General features: G+C 39.0%; 2 protein-coding genes across 2 annotated transcripts; both read left to right on the top strand.

Moving 5' to 3' along the window:
• The first annotated feature begins 1,784 nt into the window (after nucleotides 1–1,784).
• LOC131301888 (probable sulfate transporter 3.3) lies at nucleotides 1,785–13,362 on the top strand. Its single transcript, XM_058328384.1, has 13 exons — nucleotides 1,785–2,439; nucleotides 2,728–2,776; nucleotides 3,467–3,674; nucleotides 3,992–4,163; nucleotides 4,567–4,632; nucleotides 7,484–7,597; nucleotides 7,965–8,081; nucleotides 8,402–8,528; nucleotides 8,619–8,905; nucleotides 9,393–9,583; nucleotides 9,672–9,757; nucleotides 9,969–10,045; nucleotides 10,154–13,362. Exons 1-13 carry the CDS (start codon nucleotides 2,134–2,136, stop codon nucleotides 10,310–10,312), a joined length of 1,959 nt encoding a protein of 652 aa, XP_058184367.1. The 5' UTR covers nucleotides 1,785–2,133; the 3' UTR covers nucleotides 10,313–13,362.
• A 5,185-nt stretch (nucleotides 13,363–18,547) lies between these two features.
• Nucleotides 18,548–22,098, top strand: LOC131301889 (protein ALP1-like). Its single transcript, XM_058328386.1, has 2 exons — nucleotides 18,548–20,380; nucleotides 22,080–22,098. Exon 1 carries the CDS (start codon nucleotides 18,797–18,799, stop codon nucleotides 20,372–20,374), a length of 1,578 nt encoding a protein of 525 aa, XP_058184369.1. The 5' UTR covers nucleotides 18,548–18,796; the 3' UTR covers nucleotides 20,375–20,380; nucleotides 22,080–22,098.
• The last annotated feature ends 836 nt before the right edge of the window (nucleotides 22,099–22,934 follow it).

Here is a 22,934-nt window from a genome sequence, read left to right on the forward strand (position 1 = left end):
AAATACTTAAGAATGTGTTCGTTTTAGGCCCCAAAATCCAATTTCTCTCTCTGCTCATGGTCTTTCATAAGTTTTTTCTTCAATTATTAATCTTATTTCTCTTTCTATCTCTCTCCACTGATTATCTAAAAAACCTCCCTTAAAATCTAAACCAAAAAAATTATTAGATTTCCGAATCTTGAAATTTTAAAATCTTGTTCATAATCCGGTCCCCGCGTTTACGAAATCCTGGCTCCGTACCTGCATATGCATGACTCCGTTCATGACCACCACCCGCAACTATTGCTACAACCAGCACCCATCTTAATCACATTCACATCTACTTAATAAAACACAAGGGTGTGGGGACCACACAAACACAAGTTGAAATAAGGGCTGAAATTGATTTGATCCAATGGGCGATGTATGCTCTCCAACTCTCTTAAGAAAGTATCCACACTCTTACAAATATATTACAAAAATGCCATCAAGTTGAGATGCTATCAAGATTCAAAGGGTAATTCCAATTTCAATTGGGATAGGTAGTGCCGTAGGCACGGGCAAGCACTAGTTCTTTTAAAAAATCCTACCATCCAAAATAAGAACCATTATGGAAATTCCTTTTGTGTATGTGCTTATCAAAATCATCAATTATTGATATTAACTGACTAGTACTTATGAGGAGTTTATTCATAGTAAATGAACATATTTAAGAATTAAGCATCACATTAGCACACTAATTTAATGTCGTTTCACTAGTAGTCGTGTAATTTTGGGGTTTCCTCAAACCGGTGCTATTTACAATTACTTACCATGATATAAAAAATCTTATAAATTAAAAGATATAACCAATTTTTTTTAGAGGACGTTCCAAATAGTATACAGGACCAACAATTTGGTAAGACCAATAATTTGGGACCTAAGAAGTAGTAAACATGTGTCGCATCAGCGTCTCCAAGTCTCAAAAAATAAACTAGACACCATAACTGAAAGTAAATAATTTTGGAAAGTAAGCAAAGATTGATTTTAGGACTCTTCCTAACATGGATATGAGAAAAACACATTAAATGATCATATCTAAGATAATTAAGCATATCACATTAGCACACTAATTTAATGTCGTGCCTTAAATGACATAAAACACATGACCTTTGACCCCCACTCACACATTGGTGAATGGTAGACATACTTAAAATATGGTAAGTAATCGTTAATAGCATCGGGTTGAGGAAACCCCAAAATTACGCGGCTACTAGTGAAAACGACCTGTTTGATCCAGTCGGTAGCCTTCAATAGTCCAATGTGGATTGTTCCATTGGTGTATTGTTCCATTGGTGTGACGGTGTCTGCTACTACTTGGCTCTACCGACTCTCTCTCTCTCTCTCTCTCTCTCTCTCTCTCAGTCTGAGCAACATTTAACACTTCCATAAATCCTCTAAGACAAGAAGCTTAGAAAGGTGCACCCTCCATGAATGAATGAACGAACGAATGAAGGCGGCGAATATACCTCAATAGATTCCATGCATAAAATGGAAGTGCGTGCAGGTATGACACTCGGTCGTCTCGTTAGAGAGTATTGCTCCATCACAGTCTATGCGTAGGGGACCCGTCACGTATGGGTGATTCTGAGAATATGTTTTAACCCGTATAAAGAATTATGAGAACTTGAACCGAGTCTTATCCGACCAAGTCCAAATTTCCGACAATTGAACCGACCCTCTTCTGTTACCTCAATAGATTCCATCTTAGAGCGCGCGCCCCACACCCCCCCCACCCCCCGCGAAACACGTCCAAAATTGCTATATCCATGGCACACTGGTTTATGTCCTTCGACACCCATCCCTAAACCAATTCTCCTCTGTCTCAGTCAAATGTCTCTCCCTTCTTTAATTTGCAAAACAGAGCACTCCACTACTGAGTAAAACAGAGTGGGCTCACCCTCTTCAGATAAGGCCTTTTTTACTCTCTCTCTCTCTCTCTCTCTCTCTCTCTCTCGCTTTTTCTTGTTTTACCTGGTGGACAAGTACGTAATTTGTTCACTAGCGGTCTCTTGGTGAATTGGCTTGTTTTTTTCGTTTTCATTTAAAAGCAGAACACAGCAAGTACCTACCATATAATTGAGAGCAAATCAACCAGGGGTACTTCTGAAAGCTATGGAGCCATCTAAGAGTGATTTGAATTCTCATCAGCATCATTGTGTGGAGATATCGATGGAAGTGCACAAGGTGGTTCCACCACCCCACCGGAGCACGTTGGAGAAGCTCAAGACCAGGCTCAAGGAGACCTTCTTCCCCGACGACCCGCTGCGCCAGTTCCAAGGGCAAACAAGGAAGACGAAATGGATACTTGCAGCTCAGTACGTGTTCCCTATTCTGCAGTGGGGACCGAATTATAGTTTCCAACTCCTGAAATCTGATGTTGTTTCTGGCCTCACCATTGCTAGCTTGGCCATTCCTCAGGTCTCTCTCTCTCTCTCTCTCACACACACACTAACACAAACAAACACAACTTTAAAGCACAATTTCAAACACAATTGCGTTTGAAGTCGTTCGATTTATGCAGACTATGGGTATCGAATGACTCCGAACGTAATTGTGTCTAAAGTTGTATTTTAAAATTGCATTGGTAACATTTGTTCTTGTGGCATATGCATTTTCTCTTTGTAGCATGTGCATTTTGACGTGTGTAGAAGGGACAAATACAGTTTTGTGATTGTTAATTAATTTTGTTTTTGTTTTGGATTTCAGGGAATCAGCTATGCTAAGCTTGCTAATCTGCCACCAATTGTTGGTTTATGTGAGTGTCCTCTTTGCGTTCATAGGCATAGGCATGTGTATAGATGTGAGCACATAAAGAAATTGATTAACAAACATACTTTTCGACACGGATATGCATAAGTCATCTCGAATAATGCAATAGTATTGAGCAACGCAACGTAATCACGAAAATAAAAAAGAAATTTTCCTCGGGCTTTGTTCGGATCCCTTTTGGGACTTTTTTTGAGAAATTTTTGTGTGTAGTGAATGGAAAGAGAAATATGGTTAATAATTAGAGATAGAGATAATGATTGGAGAAAGATAGAAAAAGAAATGAGAATAATAATTGAATGAGTGGAAGGAAAAATATGGGTAATGATTGAAAGTATGAATAATGAGTGGTGTTGGAGTTAGAAAAAAAAATTGAGAAGGAATCCGAACAAAGCATGAGTTTTTGGGCCAAATTTATTTAGGTGTTTTATTTGGCCCAAGAACTTATTATATTTACAGGACTACTTATTGATTTTTGTGTGTAAATATTTGCCTCCTCTATCTATCCGTGTCGCTATATTTCGTAATTTCTGAAATTACATTGAGCCACAAATGCCGTCATTCCGAATTGATCGAGGATCACATAAGACTGCTTTATTTCTTGCAAAATTTTGTACCATAACTCTGTTTAAAGGTTGTTTAATGTAATTAACATTTTTTTGGTGCATCTTTTTTCTAGATTCAAGCTTTGTTCCTCCTCTTGTATATGCTGTCCTTGGGAGCTCCAGGGACCTTGCAGTGGGACCTGTTTCTATAGCTTCTCTCATAATGGGATCGATGCTTAGAGAAGAGGTCTCACCTTCCAATGACCCCCTCTTGTTTCTGCAATTGGCCTTTTCTTCCACCTTCTTTGCTGGTGTCTTTCAAGCTTCTTTAGGGATATTGAGGTAATTAATCATTCCAGATTAATTTCTCTACTGTATTATTTCCATAATTGTGAATCTAAGATAGATAACTAATGCGATGGGCTCTGGCCCAGTTGCCACTTTCTAAACTCTCCTGTAATTTTGTGGTAGATTAAATTCAAAGTTGATGGTTTATCCGTTCTGGTAACGTGTGAACGTAAACAAATAGATAATAATCACATTAATTCTAAAAGTGGGCCCAACAAAAAAAATCTTGTAACTTCACTGTTTATGTGTTGTAATTATCGTATTTTTTTATTTGGTAATTTGTTGGTATTTGATGTTTGGGGTGCTTGCAGACTTGGCTTCATAATTGATTTTCTTTCAAAAGCTACCCTTATTGGGTTCATGGCCGGTGCTGCCATCATAGTCTCTCTTCAGCAGCTCAAAGCCCTTCTTGGCATAAAAAACTTCACCAAACAAATGGGCTTGGTTCCTGTCTTGAGCTCCGTCTTCCACCACAAAGACGAGGTCAGTTCCTTTTTGGAAAACATATATGCGTTTTCTGAGACACAACTGTGTCCGGAGTCGTTCGTTGCATGGTGATCTATGTGCATCAGACGGTTCCGGACGTAGTAGTATCCGGAGTTCTATCTTAAAATTGTGTTTGGTAGCATTTTTTTCTCCGAGAAAATGCACGTTTTCCAAGAAAAAAGTAGACGTCTGATTTGATACTAGCTTTGTCCAACTTTTTGTTTGTGCGTATAGCACTACTCAGAGTTTGGTCAATGAGAAAATCTTTTGAGCAGTTCCATGAAAGAAGGTTAAATAACTTTTTATAAAACACTTTTTTGATGTTTTGCCAAAAGTGCACATATATAGATATACTATTGACAAAATGCATTATTACTCTATTGTGGAAATAATTGTGCAGTGGTCGTGGCAAACCATATTGATGGGCGTTTGCTTCCTTGTGGCCCTCCTTTTAGCAAGACACATTGTAAGAAGTTCCTCCACATTCTCTTTTTGCAAGTATTCCTAAATTGTATGGTCGACTTTCATAAAAAACAGAGCGCGATCTGGGCTGTCGGTTTCGGTTTTGGACGATCCGGATTTAAATGAAATTTTTTCGAGGAGAAAAGTTTCATTTAAATCCAAACCGTCTAAAGCCATAACAGACGCACGCGATTGAACTCCGTAAACCCGTGTTCACGAAAGCTCTGTTGAAAGATATTTCCAAAAATAGAATACTACTTACTACATATCAAAGTAACCAAACAATAGACTAAGCTCCCGTTCAGGGCTAGCCTTGACCATTTCAGTCTTTTAACGGAAATCAAAGATGAGGTCCTTTATTCAATTTTTTACGGACAAAACATAAAGTAGGTAAATTACCTTTATAAATTAATACGGCCATTCATCAACATAAAAAGTATTCCGAACAAAAATCTAACCATGTGAGATTTTTAAAAGCATCACTTAAAGGATACTAATCCCCCCAGAAAGCCCGAACATACAAGATTTCAAAAACATCACTTAAATATTTACCCTACTTGTAATTTTTACAGCAAAAAGTACTAATTATGCCCGCACAACGAATTTTACCGAATGCCCCGTTATGTTTCACCGTATTTTCTAGATTGGTACAGTCTTCGAACATTTATCAGTTGTAGAATTAATTTATTCGCATCAAATAAAAAACAAAAACATTAATGGCGTGTAAATCATTATGTATAAGGTTTTTTCCAGAATTTTACGGTGAGTACCGAGGACTTCGGGTTGGTGCTGTGCCGTGAGATGCGCAACTCCACAGCACCATGATGCGCACCTTCGAGCCATCGGATCTCATCTCGGCAACTAACGATCGAGAGCCGTACGTTCATTTGCTGATATGAGATCCAATCCGTCGGATGCACGATCCAACGGCTCGGAGGTGCACACATATGTGCATAGCACCATCCCCCAATTCAGGTAGCGAAATAATGTGGCATCTAAATTTTGTTAGTAGTAATATTTTTAGGTGTTTAAAGCTGCCGCACCTTGAACTCTACCCTTGGGCCGACACTGCTCCCATCCAGTCATTGTACCCTCTAGTTTAGTTCACTTCTTGATTGCTGGACCTACAATCATAATTAGACATGTTAATATCAAAGTGCAAAGAAATACATACTATGTTTTTGCAAAAATTAGCTCGATTGGTCATCAATAAAAACGTCGACAAGTCAAATTTGCAAAAGACAAAATAAACAACAAATGCACTTTTCAAACCTTAACCATCTATTTTGTCTTCTCGAAAATCTGAACTGTTGATATTTCTATTGATGTCCGAATTTTTTTTTATTATCAATTTTATTGATGTCGGATTGAACTGATCCTTTGTCAGAATATACTTACTTCTATGCAAGGCTTCCCTATCGCTTTCAATATATTAATAATTTGCTAGTTCTCGTGTCTTTTCAATAACAAGGTGTCAAATGTTTGAAGTTAGGTCATACATTGTTCTCGACTTTGGAAAGTTCTCCATTTTTCGCAAGAGACGAGGATTCCGTATATGTCCAGACTAAGACCATATCACCAAAACTTAAAAAATCACCTAACATAGTGTGAAGCGCGTGTGTTTTTTATATTCAAATGTCCGGTTTTGCTTTGTCTGCACCTCGACTAATTCTGGAAACTGTAAAGTTAACGGTCAGGCAAACCTCCAGTACCCCCAAGATTTGGAAATTTTGGCCTTTGTGAAATTAGAACTTGCGACCTCTTAGGAACAAACCTTTTAATTTCGTTCCCATACCCATTTGGCCAAATTCCTTAGGATTTTATATAGCGATCGATGCTGGGTTGTGTGTATTGAAAGTACGTCCAACTGTTTTAAGGCTTGAGAAGGCAAAGGTTTGCAATTTTAGAGGAGGTCCTTGAGATATTTTTGTAATGTATATATGTAGGGTTGTTGTTTGATTACAATCTAACTTATTATTGAAAAAAAAATTATGTGTGGAGTTACATGACCCGATGGCAGTAGTCATTGTTTGACTAATATTCATATCAGAAAAAGTCCAAAAAATCCCAAAAACCCTTAGCGGAATTTAGTATTCGTGAAAAAAATTGAAAATATGTGTGGAGCTACTTGACCCGATGGCCCGATGGCAGTAGTCATTAATTGACTAGCAATCTAACATTCATATCGGAAAAAAAGCATTTTGATACGAAATTATACATTATGATCTCTAAAACAGATGATTCGATCACCAAAATTTGACCAAGGTAGATTCCGCGCACTTAGACTCGACCAGTTTAATCCAAATAAAGAACAGAGAAAATCTGGTCCCTGTCCTCCATCAAAAAGGATGGATTATTTTTCGGTAATACTTAAAATATAAGAAAGATTGATCACAATCTAATGGGATTTGGTCGGTCAAAAGGGCCAATCTTGGCCTGGTGGTCCAGCAATCCTGATTTTATGATAGTGCCGAGACAAACTGCCCTGATTCAAAAGGATCCTTAACTATTTTTTACAGTATTTTTTGAAGACTTTTGTTGACCTTGTGTTTCTGGGAGTTTAAAACCCCACATAGTCTCTGCTCTCTCTCTCTTTTTTTTAAGGGACAAGACGAGAAAACCCTCCATTGTCAAGGTTACTTTAGACCCAACATTATATAAACAAATATATTGAATATCCAAAAACATGATTACATATTCATCGAACGGCTCCAATTGCAATTGACACATGTGTATCGAACGGCTCTAGGGCATTAAATAGGAATTTTTTGGACGGAAGATAGGAAAATCCGACTTATAATGAGGTTTACGATGGATGCAAAAAAAAAAAATTAATGAAATGTGTGCGAACGCAGAGCATGAGAAGACCGAAGCTATTCTGGGTGTCAGCCGGAGCACCCCTTGCGTCTGTGATCCTCTCTACCCTTCTGGTTTTTGCCTTCAAAGCTCAAAATCATGGCATCGGTGTAGTAAGTTCTGCAACCCACAGCTCCTGTTTCTTAACTTCCTCCCCAGACATTATATTAGTCTTTATTGTTGGCATTGTGGTATACCTTAAAATTTAATTTAAATGTGTTTATATTTTGCGAATGATTTTTACATCCCACTCTCGACAAAATATAAAGTGCTCGATCTACTTGGCCGTATTATGTGAAAAGTTCAATTAAAAAGAACCCTTATTTCTCTTTAGCATGCAGTGTAAGGGTAGATTTGTAATATGGTAAGTAAAATGTGAAAATCATCTAATTGTAGTACTTTGGTGGTGTGGTGCCTATTGTCACCTCTGATTGGTTTTTTTTTTTTCCTCTCATTTTTTGATTTTTGTTTATGGGTTAGATTGGAAAACTACAGCAAGGATTAAATCCTCCTTCATGGAACATGTTGCATTTCCATGGAAGCTACCTGGGACTCATAATGAAGACCGGACTTATTACCGGCATCATTTCTCTTACCGTAAGTTTCAATTATGTCTACTCAGTTTGGTTTTAGTGTTAAATTTGAAAAAGGAGTAGCGATTGATCATTATAAGACTCTTCTGATCAAATCAATCGCAAGCCAATTACTCAGGGTGTGTTCGAAAATAGAGTAGTGATACACTTCATCTGGACCCTTGTTTCGGAGACGCTAGCTTAGGCACTATGAAACTGGTCCTAAAATAGTGTTTAGTTTTAAAAAATAATTACTTATATTTTTGTGTCCCTAGCTTTAATGCGTGTAACAAAGAAAACTGCTATTCTTCAGTGTTTTAGTCAATATACAAATCTGGTTTACAGGAAGGAATTGCTGTGGGAAGGACATTTGCTGCTTTAAAGAACTACCAAGTAGATGGAAACAAGGAGATGATTGCAATAGGCATGATGAACATAGTTGGCTCCTCCACTTCCTGCTATGTCACAACAGGTTTCCATATCTGCTCTTTCAAGCCTTTGCACATTAGAATTCGAAACACGTGTATCTAATGAGCTATTTTTTGGGGTAAAATTTCATCAGGTGCCTTTTCTAGGTCAGCGGTGAATCACAATGCAGGTGCAAAAACTGCAGTGTCCAACATCATAATGGCGGTCACAGTGATGGTCACGCTACTGTTCCTCATGCCACTTTTCCAGTACACCCCTAATGTTATACTGGGCGCAATCATAGTCACTGCTGTTGTTGGCCTCATCGATATCCCCGCTGCTTACTACATTTGGAAGATTGACAAGTTCGATTTCCTCGTGATGTTATGTGCCTTTTTTGGCGTTATTTTCATCTCTGTGCAGGGAGGTTTAGCCATTGCAGTAAGTAATCAATTCTCCCATTTGGTAGAAGTCTGTTCAAGGCCCGGCTTTTTTGTTGGCACAAGTCTCAATAGGTTTAATCAGCTATGAAGTAGATTTGAAGAATAAGTTGCCCAATAGTTTTTGGAGCATTAGGAATGCCAAAGATCAGAGCAGGGCCAAACTAGGAGCCAGGGGCACAATGGTCATTTTACGAACAAGCTCAGGAATGCTTTGCCTCAAATGAGTTGGCTGAAACAGCCCAAGGAGCTCATCCGGATTTGAGGCAATTCCGAGCTTGTTCAAAATAACTGTTCTAACCCTTGCCTGACATTTGGCCCCCCTTCTACCGCTGACCATCCCAATGAAGGCAACTTGTTCACATCAAGTTATCATATGTTCAACCAAATATAACATAGAAAAACAAGGAAAAGGCGGCAATGAAACAGTCTTTGAAAGGTTATATTCCACCCCAGAACATGGTTTTACGATGGTTAATGATCAACAGGTGGGGTTATCCATTTTCAAGATCCTCATGCAAATAACTAGGCCCAAAACAGTGATGGTGGGGAACATTCCCGGCACAGATATCTACCGCGATATTCACCACTACAAAGAGGCCACCACAGTCCCAGGCTTCCTCATTTTAAGCATTGAATCTCCAATCAACTTTGCTAACACAACTTACCTCAATGAGAGGTAACTCTCAACTCACTAGTACCATTAATAGCTACTGTTAACTTGTTCCCACTTGATCTTGATTTTTAGTCCTTTTTTGTTGATCCAGGATTTTGAGATGGATAGAAGATTATGAAGCAGAAGAAGATACTAAAAAGCAACAAAGCCTCAGATTTGTTGTCCTAGATTTGTCACGTAAGTTCCTCAATTAAGCATGGCGTCATTTTGTCAGGAATTCCAAATAGTTTCCCAAATCAAGAGCAATTTTATTTTTTATTTGATTTTTTTATGCAAAAGAGTTTATGAAAATTCAAGCAACTAACAGTATAGCATTGACATTGCCCCATGTAACATTTAGTTGGGCTTCTATCAATACTTATATGTATTCCACTTTTGTGTTCTCTAGCTGTGAGTTCCATAGATACAAGTGGAGTGTCATTGTTTAAAGAATTGAGGAAGGTAGTGGAAAATAAGGGTATTGAGGCAAGTACACTAGAACTTCAATCTAGCAGTATCCCTTTTTGTGCTTCTGTTAATTCACTCGTACCTTAATAGTTTAGTAATATTTTACCTTATTCTTTGGCACCACAGCTTGTGTTGGTGAATCCAATTGGTGAGGTTATTGAAAAGCTGCAACGAGCAGATGAAGACCACGATCTCAGCAGACCAGATTGCCTTTTCTTGACTGTTGGAGAGGCCGTTGCTTTGCTTGTTTCGACTGTCAAGGCCCAATCATCAAGTCATATATGATCTTCGAATTTTATTTTTTGGGTCAAGGGTATTGAATAATGTTCTCCTTTTGCTGGTTCTCTTAACAACAGATGTGAGTTAATAAATGTTCAAAATGTAACTGTATAAGGATTTGTGTAACTCTAAATTCTCATATGTACAACACCGCACATTGCAGATTGTATAACCTTGTGTAAGAATTAATTTTTGAACTAAAATGAATATCCTTGTATTCTAATACACAACTGTCTCAAAAGAAGTGGAGTTCAAAAGGTCGTACTCAGGACATAAGGTTCCTCTTTAAGGAAGGGTTTGAGGGTTAAGTGGGCAATTCTACCCCGCCTTTTGTGGAAAGGTTGATTCCTAATTTCCCATGCATCAAACCCATGCTGCGTCAGTGGGGGCAGATAGCGCATTTGTCTTTGTGCCATCCACACCTTACTATTTGTTCGGTTGTTCCATTCCCACCTTCTCGTCCCCATGAACTTCTATCTTTTGTTGAAATATGATGGAGACATTTGAGACTTGGAAGTTGAGTTGAGACTAATTCTGTCAAATAATGCACTTATCAAAAGGGTATATCAGGGTCGCGGCAATATGCAAAGAGATTCAAATCATGAACGCCACTAACATGCATTGTCTCTATGAGTTGCTTTACGGGACACATGAACAAATATACCAACTGTGACTAGAACATTCCACACTTTACTAGAGATGGAAAGTTATAACATTAAAGCTAACCGCATGTGATCATACGTACTAAGAGCTATCAACCAATCTGAAATGATCTGTAACTATATATATCTAAAATCTCATGAACTTGTAACAGGGTCAGTTTAACAACTGATTTATACAATTAAAGCCTAGTGCACTTGGCTCCGTTGAAAAATATAACGTATTGCAACTACAACGGCTAAGAATAAGAACATTAGTTCATTCTGCACACCTCCAAATTTCTTGCTGAAAGACTATCATCTATTGTAGTAAGTGGCCCATCAACATTAGAAGTTGCTGCAACTTGTGCCCTTCTTCCTTGGATCAAGGATGAAGCCTGGCTCGTGAGCATATCATCCTGATTCTACAATTGCCTAAGTTGCCTCTGTAATTCCAAAGCCTCAGCTTTATATGCCAAAGTAGCATATCCCTGGAGATCAAAGTTAGTCCACCAACAATAGAATTATGTCTCTCTTTTCCAAGGAGCTGCCAATCTCCTCATCGAACTCAAAATGATAGAATCAACGAAGAAGAAAAATAGAATAACAAAGGCAAAGTACACCCAATCCTTCTTCAGCTTTGCCAATTCAACATGAAATTGACAAATCAAAAGTAGTAAAACTCTTTTTACCACCCGTTGACAATCATTACTACTAAAGCCTTTCCATTCTTAATACATGTATGAAATCCCAGCATGCTTCTCTAATGAACAAACTAACTAATTCTTCCAAAAGATTCACTAGTAAAATTCAAGTACTTAAAAGTACTCGCTCATGTGTTTCTTCTTCAACACTGCATCATGACCTTTATTTTCAAAAGGCGAAAGAAAGAGAGAGGAGATCGGCTAGCCAGGGGCAATTTGAACACTACTTCGACCAAGATTACATGCTGAAACAAACAAACAAACAACCATACAGACGGACAAAAAGGCTAGCTAAAACAAATTGAATTGCATAACAGATCCTTTAAATTTCAACTATCCAAGAAGAATGGAACTAACTTAGCCGAGCTCACAGTCAAGTTTTGAACGTGGCGACACTACCAAAAACTTCCAATCATAAACCACAATACCATATGTTAGACCAGTGAGATTAAAATCAGACTCCTTAAGGGTTATCTCATCCAAGAACCACTAATAAAGACAATGACCAACCAGTTACACCATTTGGTTGCTGTGTCTGTGCCAATCAGCTCAATCACCACCAGAAACAGTGCCGGGCATAAGGCAATGAGTAAATTGGATACTTGAACGAAAACGCCATCAGTTAAACAAAACCATACCAGGATAATAGAACACACCTCACAACACAAATAGCAAGGCTATGGTAATACCTTAAGATATTTATTCACACTATCATACAGTGACATTACCCAAAAAAACGCATAAACCCTTAATCTTTCCGTAGCACAAGATGCACAACAGGTATCTTATTTCCACCTTGAAACGTATGCATCCAAAGGAAGAAAATATCTGGGAATTGTTAAATACAACCTTGTACAACCACCAAAAAGGAAAACAGCTAAACAAAACTTAAACGTACTAAACTATATAACCATTACTCATTTTAGATGCCACACAACTACCAACCCAAGAGGCTCCCAATTTTGTTTCAATAAGACATTACCTAGGTGCCCTAGCAAATTGCCCAAACATCCCCAACAAGAGGAAAGCCAAAATGGGGCTAACATCCAATGAATTAAACAACGGCGGGATAATGCCCCTGAAAAGACTCAGGTACGGATCACACCAGTCCCTGATCGCCAAAAACGGCTGTTTCTCGCACGGTATATTCGGGAACCAATTGAGCAAAACCCTAATCAGCAGGACACAACTGTATATCTCGAGCCACCACGCGCAGCCCCGTGGCGATAACCTCTATCGGCGTGCCTGCGGACCTGGGGACGGCCCCCTCAGTTATCATCGCGAAAAACAACGGCCATGTTGTTGTGGGAGGAGTGATAGGGTTCGGGAAGAGACCCAACACTCCTCCCAATTTGAGAGCGAGGAGTTTGGAGATGGAGAGGGAGAGGGCGAGGGAAAAGATGGTTGTGATTGTCCGGGTTGACCCGATAAGTGGGGAGTGAGTAGGGTTTTGGGCGGGGATTGGGAGAGGAGGTGAGGAAGAAGCGGCGGAGATGCTGGATTTGGGACGGAGGAGAGAGAGGGTAAGGGTTGGGGGTATGGAGAGGGGGGTGTGGCAGAAGGAGAGAGAGGTGGGAGTGGGAGGTGAAAGAGGGGTGCGGATTGGGTTTGTGAGGATTCGGGTTTGAGAGGCCATGAGAAGAGAGAGGAAGAAACAGCCATTGGTTCTTCTTCTGGAAATCTCCCCCAACTCAGAGGTCGAGAAACCACTACTAGTTCACTTCACTAAAACGGATTCAATAAAATAAGGCCACATTTGGTATCAGATTAGATTTTTACGGTAGTTTTAAAAAACTGAATAAATTTAAGTAATACTCCTAACTCATAAACTAGGTTTAATAATCACATTTTACATTACTTAAAAAATCAAATGCCTCTTAAAATACATGTGAAAAATTCAATGAAATTCAAGTAGCTTTGACTGAATTTATAAGTACTTGCATTCAACCATCTCTCCTCTTCAACTACTATCTTCTACACCGCCGTCACTCTTATTGCCATCACCACCACCACCACTTTGGTTGCCGCTACCACCACTACTATAATAGACACCACCACTCCGCCCTACCGCCACCATCACACCCACCGCGTCACCACTTCCATTACCACTTCACCGCTACCACAACACTCTGTTGTCTACCATCGCTGCTACCATGCATCACCACTCTGCCCCTAGCACAAACACTCCTCCGCTGCCTCGCCATTACAACTGTCACCACCCCTCCAACACCATTACCACTACCACCACCACCACCACAACCACAAAATATCAGTAAAATTAAAAGAGAATCACAATAAATAATATAACTAAAATATATTAATTATTTGGTTTGATTAATTGCATAATATAAACCAAACAGCTTTTCATGTTACAAAATTTAGAATCGATACTTAATTTTTTAACTTTCAACTTTCAACTTTCAACTTTCAATTTTATCAAGCATCATCCAAATTTCAATTTTATCAAGCATAATCCAAATTAGCTTTATTACCAACCAACATTCTCTCTCTTTGAAAAACAGACTGGGAAAACTTAACTAGAAATCATGGAAAAATATGTCCTGGCAAAAAATCCCACTCGTCTGGGCTCTTCTTCAACTAATCAGATAACCACGAGAAGAGGCCAAATCCCTCACTCCACCTGGGTCCTAATTAATTGGGCCTTGGTTTGTTAAAACAGAATTAGATTGGCCCATAAATTTTTAAACCCAGCAAACCCATGTGCCTTGGTTCAAAATCAACAAAAATGGCCTCCAAACAGTAGCCTATGATTTGGTGCCAAATTTGAGTATGTACAGTTTCATCGTTAGAGGGGATGGATTTTGCTTACATAGTTACATTTTACAATTGATGATAGATAAATATTCCATTTGCTTTATCAAACTCGGTTTTTTTTTTTTTTTTTGTTGAAACGGATCAAACTCAGCTTTTGCTAAACTCTACGTTCTCATTCACTCTACTGTTGGCCGGTCTTTGGTTTCTTGCTTGGTTGAGTTTGATAAACCTAGACCTCAAGTTCCATAGCTGACCTAGACATCAAACTATAACTCCTCCGCCCGCTACAATATCAATTCTTATCTAGTGGCTCGAAAGATTGAGGAAGAGTCTCCCTCTGTTCTATTGTCATATAACAGATACAATAATACTGCCACAGTAGACGGGGACGAAAGAGAAGGTTGGAAGATTTTATGGGCTGCAAAACTTGAAATGGGGCCATTAGAACACATCAATGGTGGAGGTTGCTAGTTCTGCTAGTGCCGATTGTGTTAAAAGATGTTTGCTAGAGTTTTTCATGATGTATGGAAGATAGTTTATGAAATTTTAGGAGAGAGACGATATTCCCTCTCTCTAGAAACTTTGGGGTTAAGGCACACCAGTTCCAAAAATTAGACCTGTGGATTTTCTTTGTCTAGATACACTTGTCCTTCTTTCTCCATCGGCGTTTGAGAATCACCTTTGTCAACACAAAAGACAAAAGTTTGTTTGTTATGACACCCTCTAAAATGACATTGTTCTCCTTAAAAAAATCCTTGAGCGTGCGTGTCTCATTTTTCATCTGTTGGATCCTCTCACTAACGTGGTGGTAATCCGTGGTTAAATCCAAACCATGCAGAGTTTTATAGAATACATATAGAGAGTTTTGTTAATAGGATAGGATTAATTAATTAGCTCTCCCAGTCAACATGATAAACTATCACAATAATTTCGAGAGATTTATCTTATGTCATTTTTGGTAACAAAGTTATTCCCATCCTTGACTAACATCAATAACAATTAATAACCAGTTTTACAACCTTAAATATCGATGAAAAACATAGATATGGTCAATGACATGGTTTGTGTGCATGGAACAAGAAATTTCATGCAATATAGACTACGGGAAACAAGTCGAAACGAGCCTGGATGTGAATTAACAATTGTAAGTATCAAACAAAATTCAGACATCCTATTAAAAATTTACTATCAGCACTGTACTCCCCTTGCATTCAAATTTCTTCGTACCGTTTTCTAATGGGCTTGAAATCTTGTACAGTAGTAGTAAACATAATTAGGTTCCGTTCCGGAAACCTTCTTAAAAAATAAGTACTTATTTTGTCACTTCTCATTTAAAAATAATAAGGGTCATTTCACAAAATTCAAATAAAAAATTCCTTTCACATTTTCAAACTCAAAAATAATGTAAGTGAAAAAAAAATTCAATTTTTTTTGCACCGTATTGAAGATCTTAATGAGATCTATCAAACAAGATCCATAGTGGTAGGAAAATTATTTGCGTAAACACATGATTTTTGAGCTTGAAGTTGCCTTATACAAAAAATAAGACTGTTGCTATGATAATGGGCGCCGGCGGAGGGAAATCGTACTGGCGGCTGCGACGAGCCGTCTCCGGCCACCGGACGGCCGATCCGAGCCGTCCAAAAATTTTAAAAAAAAAACGAGGGGGCCAACGCTGGAATCAACGGCATCCAAAGAGTGTAGGGTGCTTGATCCGAGCACGCCTTTTTCCGCGTATATATGATCAAGCACCCTACACGGAAAAGGGGTGCTCGGATCAAGCACCCTACACACCTCCGATGCCATTCATTTCCGCGATGGCCCTCTCGGTTTTTTTTTCTAAAATTTTTGGACGGCTCGGATCGGCTGTCCGGTGGCTGGAGACGGCCCAGCGAGGCCGTCGCTACGATTTCCCTCCCCGGCACCCATTGGTACCTATGTAAATTCTGAAAAAATAAGTACCACCTTCTTATTTTTTTAGAACAACCTTTATTATTGGATAAAAAATAAATTCTTATTTGTTTTCTGGAACGGACTCTTAGTGTTGCACTAGGTTTGAATCAAGAACTTTTTAAGAGAGAAGGTAACATGAGAAGATTACGTACGGGTAAATACAGGAAAAATGAATTCAATGCCAGTTGTTAATGATTTTCCGAATCCAAAGTGAAATTTGAATGAGTGCTGCTGCATGGACCGACGGGTGAGGCACCGAAATCGTACTGACGGCCGCGCTAGGCAGTCTTCAACTACCGGACGGCTGATCCGAGTCGTCCAAATTTTTTTTAAAGAAAACCGAGTGAACTATAAAGGGAATCAACGACATCCGACTTGCTTAGATGCTTGATCCAAACACCCCATTTTTTCATATATACATGTATACATGAAAAATAGGGTGTTTGGATCAAGCATCCTACACACATCGGATGCCGTTATTCTCGCGTAGGCTTTCTCATTTTTTTTTAGAATTTTTGGACAGCTCGAATCGACCGTCCGGTAGCCGAAGACGGCCTGGCGCAGCCGTCGGTACGATTTCGGTGCCAAACCCGTCGGTCCCTAAAGGTTTTCCGAGTTTGAATTGATCATACTACTGTACTGTATTTTATTGTCAGTCTTTCTTGAATCTCTTTTCCTTTCTTTTCCTTTTCTTTATCGCCATCGAAGTTCACATTCACATCCATGAGAGGACCATTAAATTTTCCCTCTGACTAAATCCGTTCCGCTTTTTTTTTAAACTTTTTTTTCCAAAAAAAATATAATTTCAAGCTCAAATATAATCAAAATAAAAAATAATTTTTAAATTTTTTATACCATTCAAAAGATTTCAATGAGATCTATCAAACAAGATCTATATTGATAAAAAAATTATTTACGTAAACACATAATTTTTGAAATTAAAATGATCTTCCTTTTTTAAAAGTTCTTTTTTTACAAAACGGGAAGGGCCCAACCAAAAGAAATGGAACTGAACCAATCTCAATCAATTTGCTACATAAATTCGATCGTTTTTTCCATCCCGCTCTGTCACGCCATTGTGTTCTTACCAAGGGAACAGTACTAGCTCTATGATAAGTCACGTCTTAAGGATCTAACAGGGGATTGTACATGTTGGCTACTAGCTATTAACTAATTTACGACTCAAGTTTAAAATCTCCAGAAGTGCTATCAATTTTTATGGGGTTAGTTTATACAGAATTTTACTTCAACTTTTATTTGGTCTCTCCAAAGTGCACGTAGGTCAATCCAAACATTTGAGTTATAGAAAAAAACGCACAATCCTTCTCTTTTGAGATCAACTGTGCCCTACATAAAGACTTGAAACACGTCACATGAGGTATTGTATTTGTAACTATGCCAATATATCCTATATATTCACAAAATCCAATAGTAGGTAGAGTATTGCTTTCAAGTCTTTATGCACGGTATAGTTGATCTCAAAATCGACAAAAGAGAAGGGTTGTGTTTTAGGCCCCGTTTTTATTAACAAAAATACGAAAAAATTAATGCAATTATCATCTCGTTTCCACTGATAAAAAGATTTCAACATTTTAATATCTCATTTTCAATAAAAAAAAATTGTCAACAAAAACAGTTTTTGCTACAGTAACTATACTCACAAATCCATCAATAACTTATTCACTACCGGAAACAACTTGACATTTCTCAACAACTTATTAACTATCAGAAATACTTAAAAACTTCTCAACTACAAGTAAAAATCTATAAATTTTTCACTACTGAAAACACCGCATTTTTAGTTCGTGATTCTAGATTTTTTTTTTAATTTTTTTTTTCACAGTAAAACATACAGATAAATAAAGTCATCGGAGTTGAATGAGGAGCGGATGACTTTAGAGATAAAAAATGGAAAACAGAGAGAGTCCCCTCCCCCAAGAAAAAGAAGGACGAAGAACGAATCAAAGAATGTGCAACCCAATCACACATCCCCACAGGATGACTATGAGGCTAGCTATCAAGCCTGAGGTCACCGTTTTTGTCCACCTACCCCAATCCCATCCCCACAAGTCTCCATCCTTCTATACATAGGTGTATTTTTTTTCCTTCTCTCTCACTCATCATTCCCTCGAAACTTCCTCTGAGAGTCTGCGTTCACACCCTTTCACACCACGCTTTCTTCTTCCTCCCTCTTTTTTCTTAAACCCATCCACACCTCCTCATATAATATAGTACTGCTCCTGCTATTAGAATAGATTATTAATTGGGTTTGGGTTTGGGTTTGGGTTTGGACTCTGACCCCAGCTTATCGATTCTGTTTGGTGGGCGTTCACACGGTCTTTCCATCTCTCACGCATTCTGTCGAACAGTTCACAGCCGAAGACTTTCTCCAACTTCTCTCTCTTGTGTTGTTTATATATATGAGACTCGCGTCTGTCCCAGAAGAATCTGATTGCTCGTATATTTACGATTTGCTCCGCCAAACGCTGGGCCAGATGAACGAGAACGTCACCAACAAGAGGAGGCGGCGAGCGAGGAAGGACGGGAGCGAAAATGAATCGAACGAGAAAGGACAAGGAGGAGGAGGAGAAAACGAGAAGACCAAGGGTTTGAAAGAGATTATAACCTCGCTGATGCTGTTCGACGAGCAGGAGAAGCGCGATTCGGAGGAGTGGTCGAGGATCGACGGCGAAGAGAAGGACTCGCTCGACGCCAACCACAGGAAAAAGACTCAGGCTATGTTGCAGTACTTGGAGGAAATGAAGGGCAGTCACGACAGTTCGGATCGAGCAGACGGGTTGAGGAAGAGGAAGTCCAGAGCCGCTGCTGCTGCCACGGTGGCAGCCACCGTTGCAGCAGCGGCGGTTGGGGTGGATTCTGATCAGAAAGGGGGAGGCGGAGTTGCGGCCGCGGGGGCAGCCGGGGGAGGAGGAGGGGGGCAGCAGAGGAGGCTGTGGGTCAAGACAAGGTCACAAGCGTGGTGGGACGAATGCAACAGTGCTGATTTCCCCGAAGAAGAGTTTCGAAAGGCGTTTCGGATGGGTAAAGAGACGTTTGATTTGATCTGCAATGAGCTTACTTCAGCTGTTGCTAAAGAAAACACAACGTTGAGAGATGCGGTGCCTGTTAGGCAACGCGTGGCCGTTTGTATATGGAGGTTAGCCACAGGGGAGCCTCTCAGACTCGTGTCCAAAAGATTTGGCTTGGGTATTTCTACTTGTCATAAACTTGTTCTTGAGGTTTGTTCTGCTATAAGGCAAGTCTTAATGCCGAAATACCTTAACTGGCCCGATGAGGTGTCGGTGAGACGGATAAAGGAAGATTTTGAAGCTGTTTCTGGGATCCCCAATGTGGTGGGTTCAATGTATACCACACATATACCGATTATCGCTCCTAAGATTAGTGTCGCCGCTTATTTCAATAAGCGGCACACTGAGAGGAATCAGAAAACGTCGTATTCGATCACAGTTCAGGGAGTGGTTAATGCGAGAGGGGTTTTTACGGATGTGTGCATTGGGTACCCTGGTTCAATGCCTGATGATCAGGTGTTGGAAAAATCAGCTCTTTATCAGAGGGCGAGTGGAGGGCTGTTGAAGGGCGTGTGGATTGTGGGGAGTTCAGGGTACCCTTTGATGGATTGGGTTTTGGTGCCTTATACTCAGCAGCACTTGACTTGGAGTCAGCATGCGTTCAATGAGAAGATTGGGGAAATTCAGAGGGTTTCGAGAGAGGCGTTTGTTAGGTTGAAAGGGAGGTGGACTTGCTTGCAGAAGCGAACCGAGGTGAAGCTTCAAGATTTGCCGGTGGTTCTTGGGGCGTGTTGTGTCTTGCACAATATTTGTGAAATGAGGAATGAGCCGGATGTGACGTGCGATCTCATGGATGATGAGATGGTCCCCGAGAATGGTTTGAGATCACCAATCGCCGTGAAGGCTAGGGATGCGATTGCGCATAATCTTTTGCATCATAACCATGCCGGCACTTCTTTTCTGTCATGAAAGGAGGTGCATTTTCTCATCTGAGATTGTATTCGTTATATGCAGATTCTTTGTCTTGTTTGTGTTGTAGAATCATACATATTCCATTCTTCACAATTTGTGAAGGGGTCTGTATAATACATATTTTCCCCTCCATAGATGGATGAATGGTAGTCCTGTAGGTTCAATTTATACCCATTAATACCATACAAAGATGTTGTAACTTATTTCCGATACTTCAAATGACAATTAACAAATGAATTCAGTGTAATTTAATATTAAAGTTTGAAAATATTCTTTTGTGCCATTTTGTTGTGCTTAGGATGTGTGTTTTTTTCTTATTTCAGGAATATTGTAGATCTTTGATTTTGAGTCTTTGACACATTCTCTGTTAAGCATGTAACAGCCTTTGCCACAATGCAGAACTATAGTTCTTGTATACTTATTCCTAGTGTGCTGTCACATAGATTACAAGTTGACTGAAACGAACTGCTTGAACTGTATTTGGCAAGAAGAATATATCCATAACACATCTGCTAGCGTGTTTATTTCTTTTTTGTCGCAAAGTTGAATGCCAGTCATTAATGATCAGGGCACAGTTAGAGAGAGGTTGCGCATAATCTTTTGCAAACTTAACCATGCGTAGCATCTTTTTTGTCACAAAAGGAGGTGTATTTTGTTGTCTGAGATGTATTGTTTTTTGCACATGATATTTTGCAATCATAGGGTAGCCATTCGTCAGAATTTGTTATGGGGTCTGTATGGTATATATTTTCCCCTTCACAAATGAAGGAACGGTCCTCCTTTTGTTTAAAGCTCATTATCACCAATAGTATAGACGTGTTGTAACCTAGTTCCTACACTTCAAACGGCAATCAACAAATGAGATGATGGATTTCATGATCGTAGACTGAAGTGTTCTTTTGAATCTTTTCTACCATTGCTATGCTTCCGATGGATTATCGTTTTCGACGATGCAACCTCTTCTCGCACTGACTGAGCTCCGATTGCTAAGGATCTGTATTCAAATACTTAGCTAGAAAAAGAAATAAATGTTCGGACTGGTTTGTTAAGAAAAAATATTCCTGTTTCTAGCGATATTAGCGTCTCTTAACTTGTACTTTTTATGCAATAGAAACTTGGTCATAGCATCTATAAGTCCATAAAAGAAATATAGTTTCTGCATTGTAGCAAAGGCTGTCACATACTCCTACTAAAAATGGAAGAGCAATGCTACAAATACACCTTTAAAACAAGTTGTGTCCGGAACCGTTAGATGCGCATGGATTCACATGCATCTAATGGTTTTGGATAGAGTTGTGTTTTAAAGGTGTGTTCCTAGACTTTTTGAAAATGAAATCCTTATTCTAATCAAACCTATGACTCAATCCTGCTCAGTATCACCAAGCACCCTGGGACACTTCTTATGCAGAAGTTTCTTCTTTGTGGGTATGCTTCGAGTCGTCATTGTTGGTGATCCTGCCTCTCAGCTATTCTTTCTCTATTGTTAATGGCAGTATTAAAGTACTAATAGAGAACGATGGAGATGGAGTGTATGGTGGACGGTAAAGTTGTAATCTAACCTTTACGGACCATGTTTCAAAAATAAAGTAGGGTTTTTGTAGATATTGATACTTGACATCACATCATGTTTTTGGAGTTCTAATGGGTAAGTGCCAATGAAACGTGATTTCCCCTTCAGTATTTTGCTTTTTGTCACTCTCAGATCTAATGAAGAAATGTGGGCTATCTTCAGCTGCTCTTCTAAGATGGGTACAGCACTACAGTTGTATATTTTGCAGATTTCCGGGTTAGCCTGCTTGCCTTGTGTAATTTGTCTTGTTTCCACAGTTGTTAACCCCAATGCATCACTGTTGTGTTTTTATTAATTGGGCTTCTAGAGTCAAAAAAAGGAAAGATAAGATTTTTTCTTAAATAAATTCCAATATTACACATCCCTTGTTTTCTCTTAGACTATCCTCTATTGGGACCTTTACAAGACCATGGCACGTATGGAATTAAAGAGCTAGAAATCTTGTTTGGCTTATGTCTTATTGCATGATTTCATATATAACAAAAAAATTCTAAGCCAGCTTTTGAACTCTTGTTTGGCTTATGTCTTATTGCATGATTTCATATAACATATCTCCGTATCCACATCCAAATTTGGATCCTACCGGCTACCAGCATATCCTCTATTTTTAGGTTTGAGATACCCAAACCCTAGATCTGCTCCTGTATCCAATACATGGACCCAATTCTGTGTAACATAGGTTAGCTATATCCATAGTATTTTCTCTAAAGATAAAAGAGCAAATATTTAGTTTACAAAGTTTCTGATTTCTATTTTCTAGATTTATGTTGCACATTGAAATTTCCAAATGAGTTCTAGTATCCTTTTCGAAGGACCTTCTTGCTTTTAACCGTTGGTGTATCTTAAGTTACAGGTGAGGATATGCATATAGACGATGCATTGATGCAAATTCCAATGCTTGTATGTTGGCATGATATACACTGCATGCATGCTTTGATAGTAATTCCTATTTTGATTTTAAAATATCTACAAATACTGAAATATGGA

The sequence above is a fragment of the Rhododendron vialii genome, chromosome 9a (genome assembly GCF_030253575.1).
Source record: "Rhododendron vialii isolate Sample 1 chromosome 9a, ASM3025357v1".
NCBI lineage: Eukaryota > Viridiplantae > Streptophyta > Magnoliopsida > Ericales > Ericaceae > Rhododendron > Rhododendron vialii.

Coding starts and splice junctions, on each gene's coding strand:
- LOC131301888 (XM_058328384.1), top strand. CDS start 2,134: ATGGAGCCATCTAAGAGTGATTTGAATTCTCATCAGCATCATTGTGTG. Junction 2,777..3,466: donor GCCACCAATTGTTGGTTTAT/GTGAGTGTCCTC, acceptor TCTTTTTTCTAG/ATTCAAGCTTTGTTCCTCCT. Junction 4,633..7,483: donor TCCTTTTAGCAAGACACATT/GTAAGAAGTTCC, acceptor GTGCGAACGCAG/AGCATGAGAAGACCGAAGCT.
- LOC131301889 (XM_058328386.1), top strand. CDS start 18,797: ATGAGACTCGCGTCTGTCCCAGAAGAATCTGATTGCTCGTATATTTAC.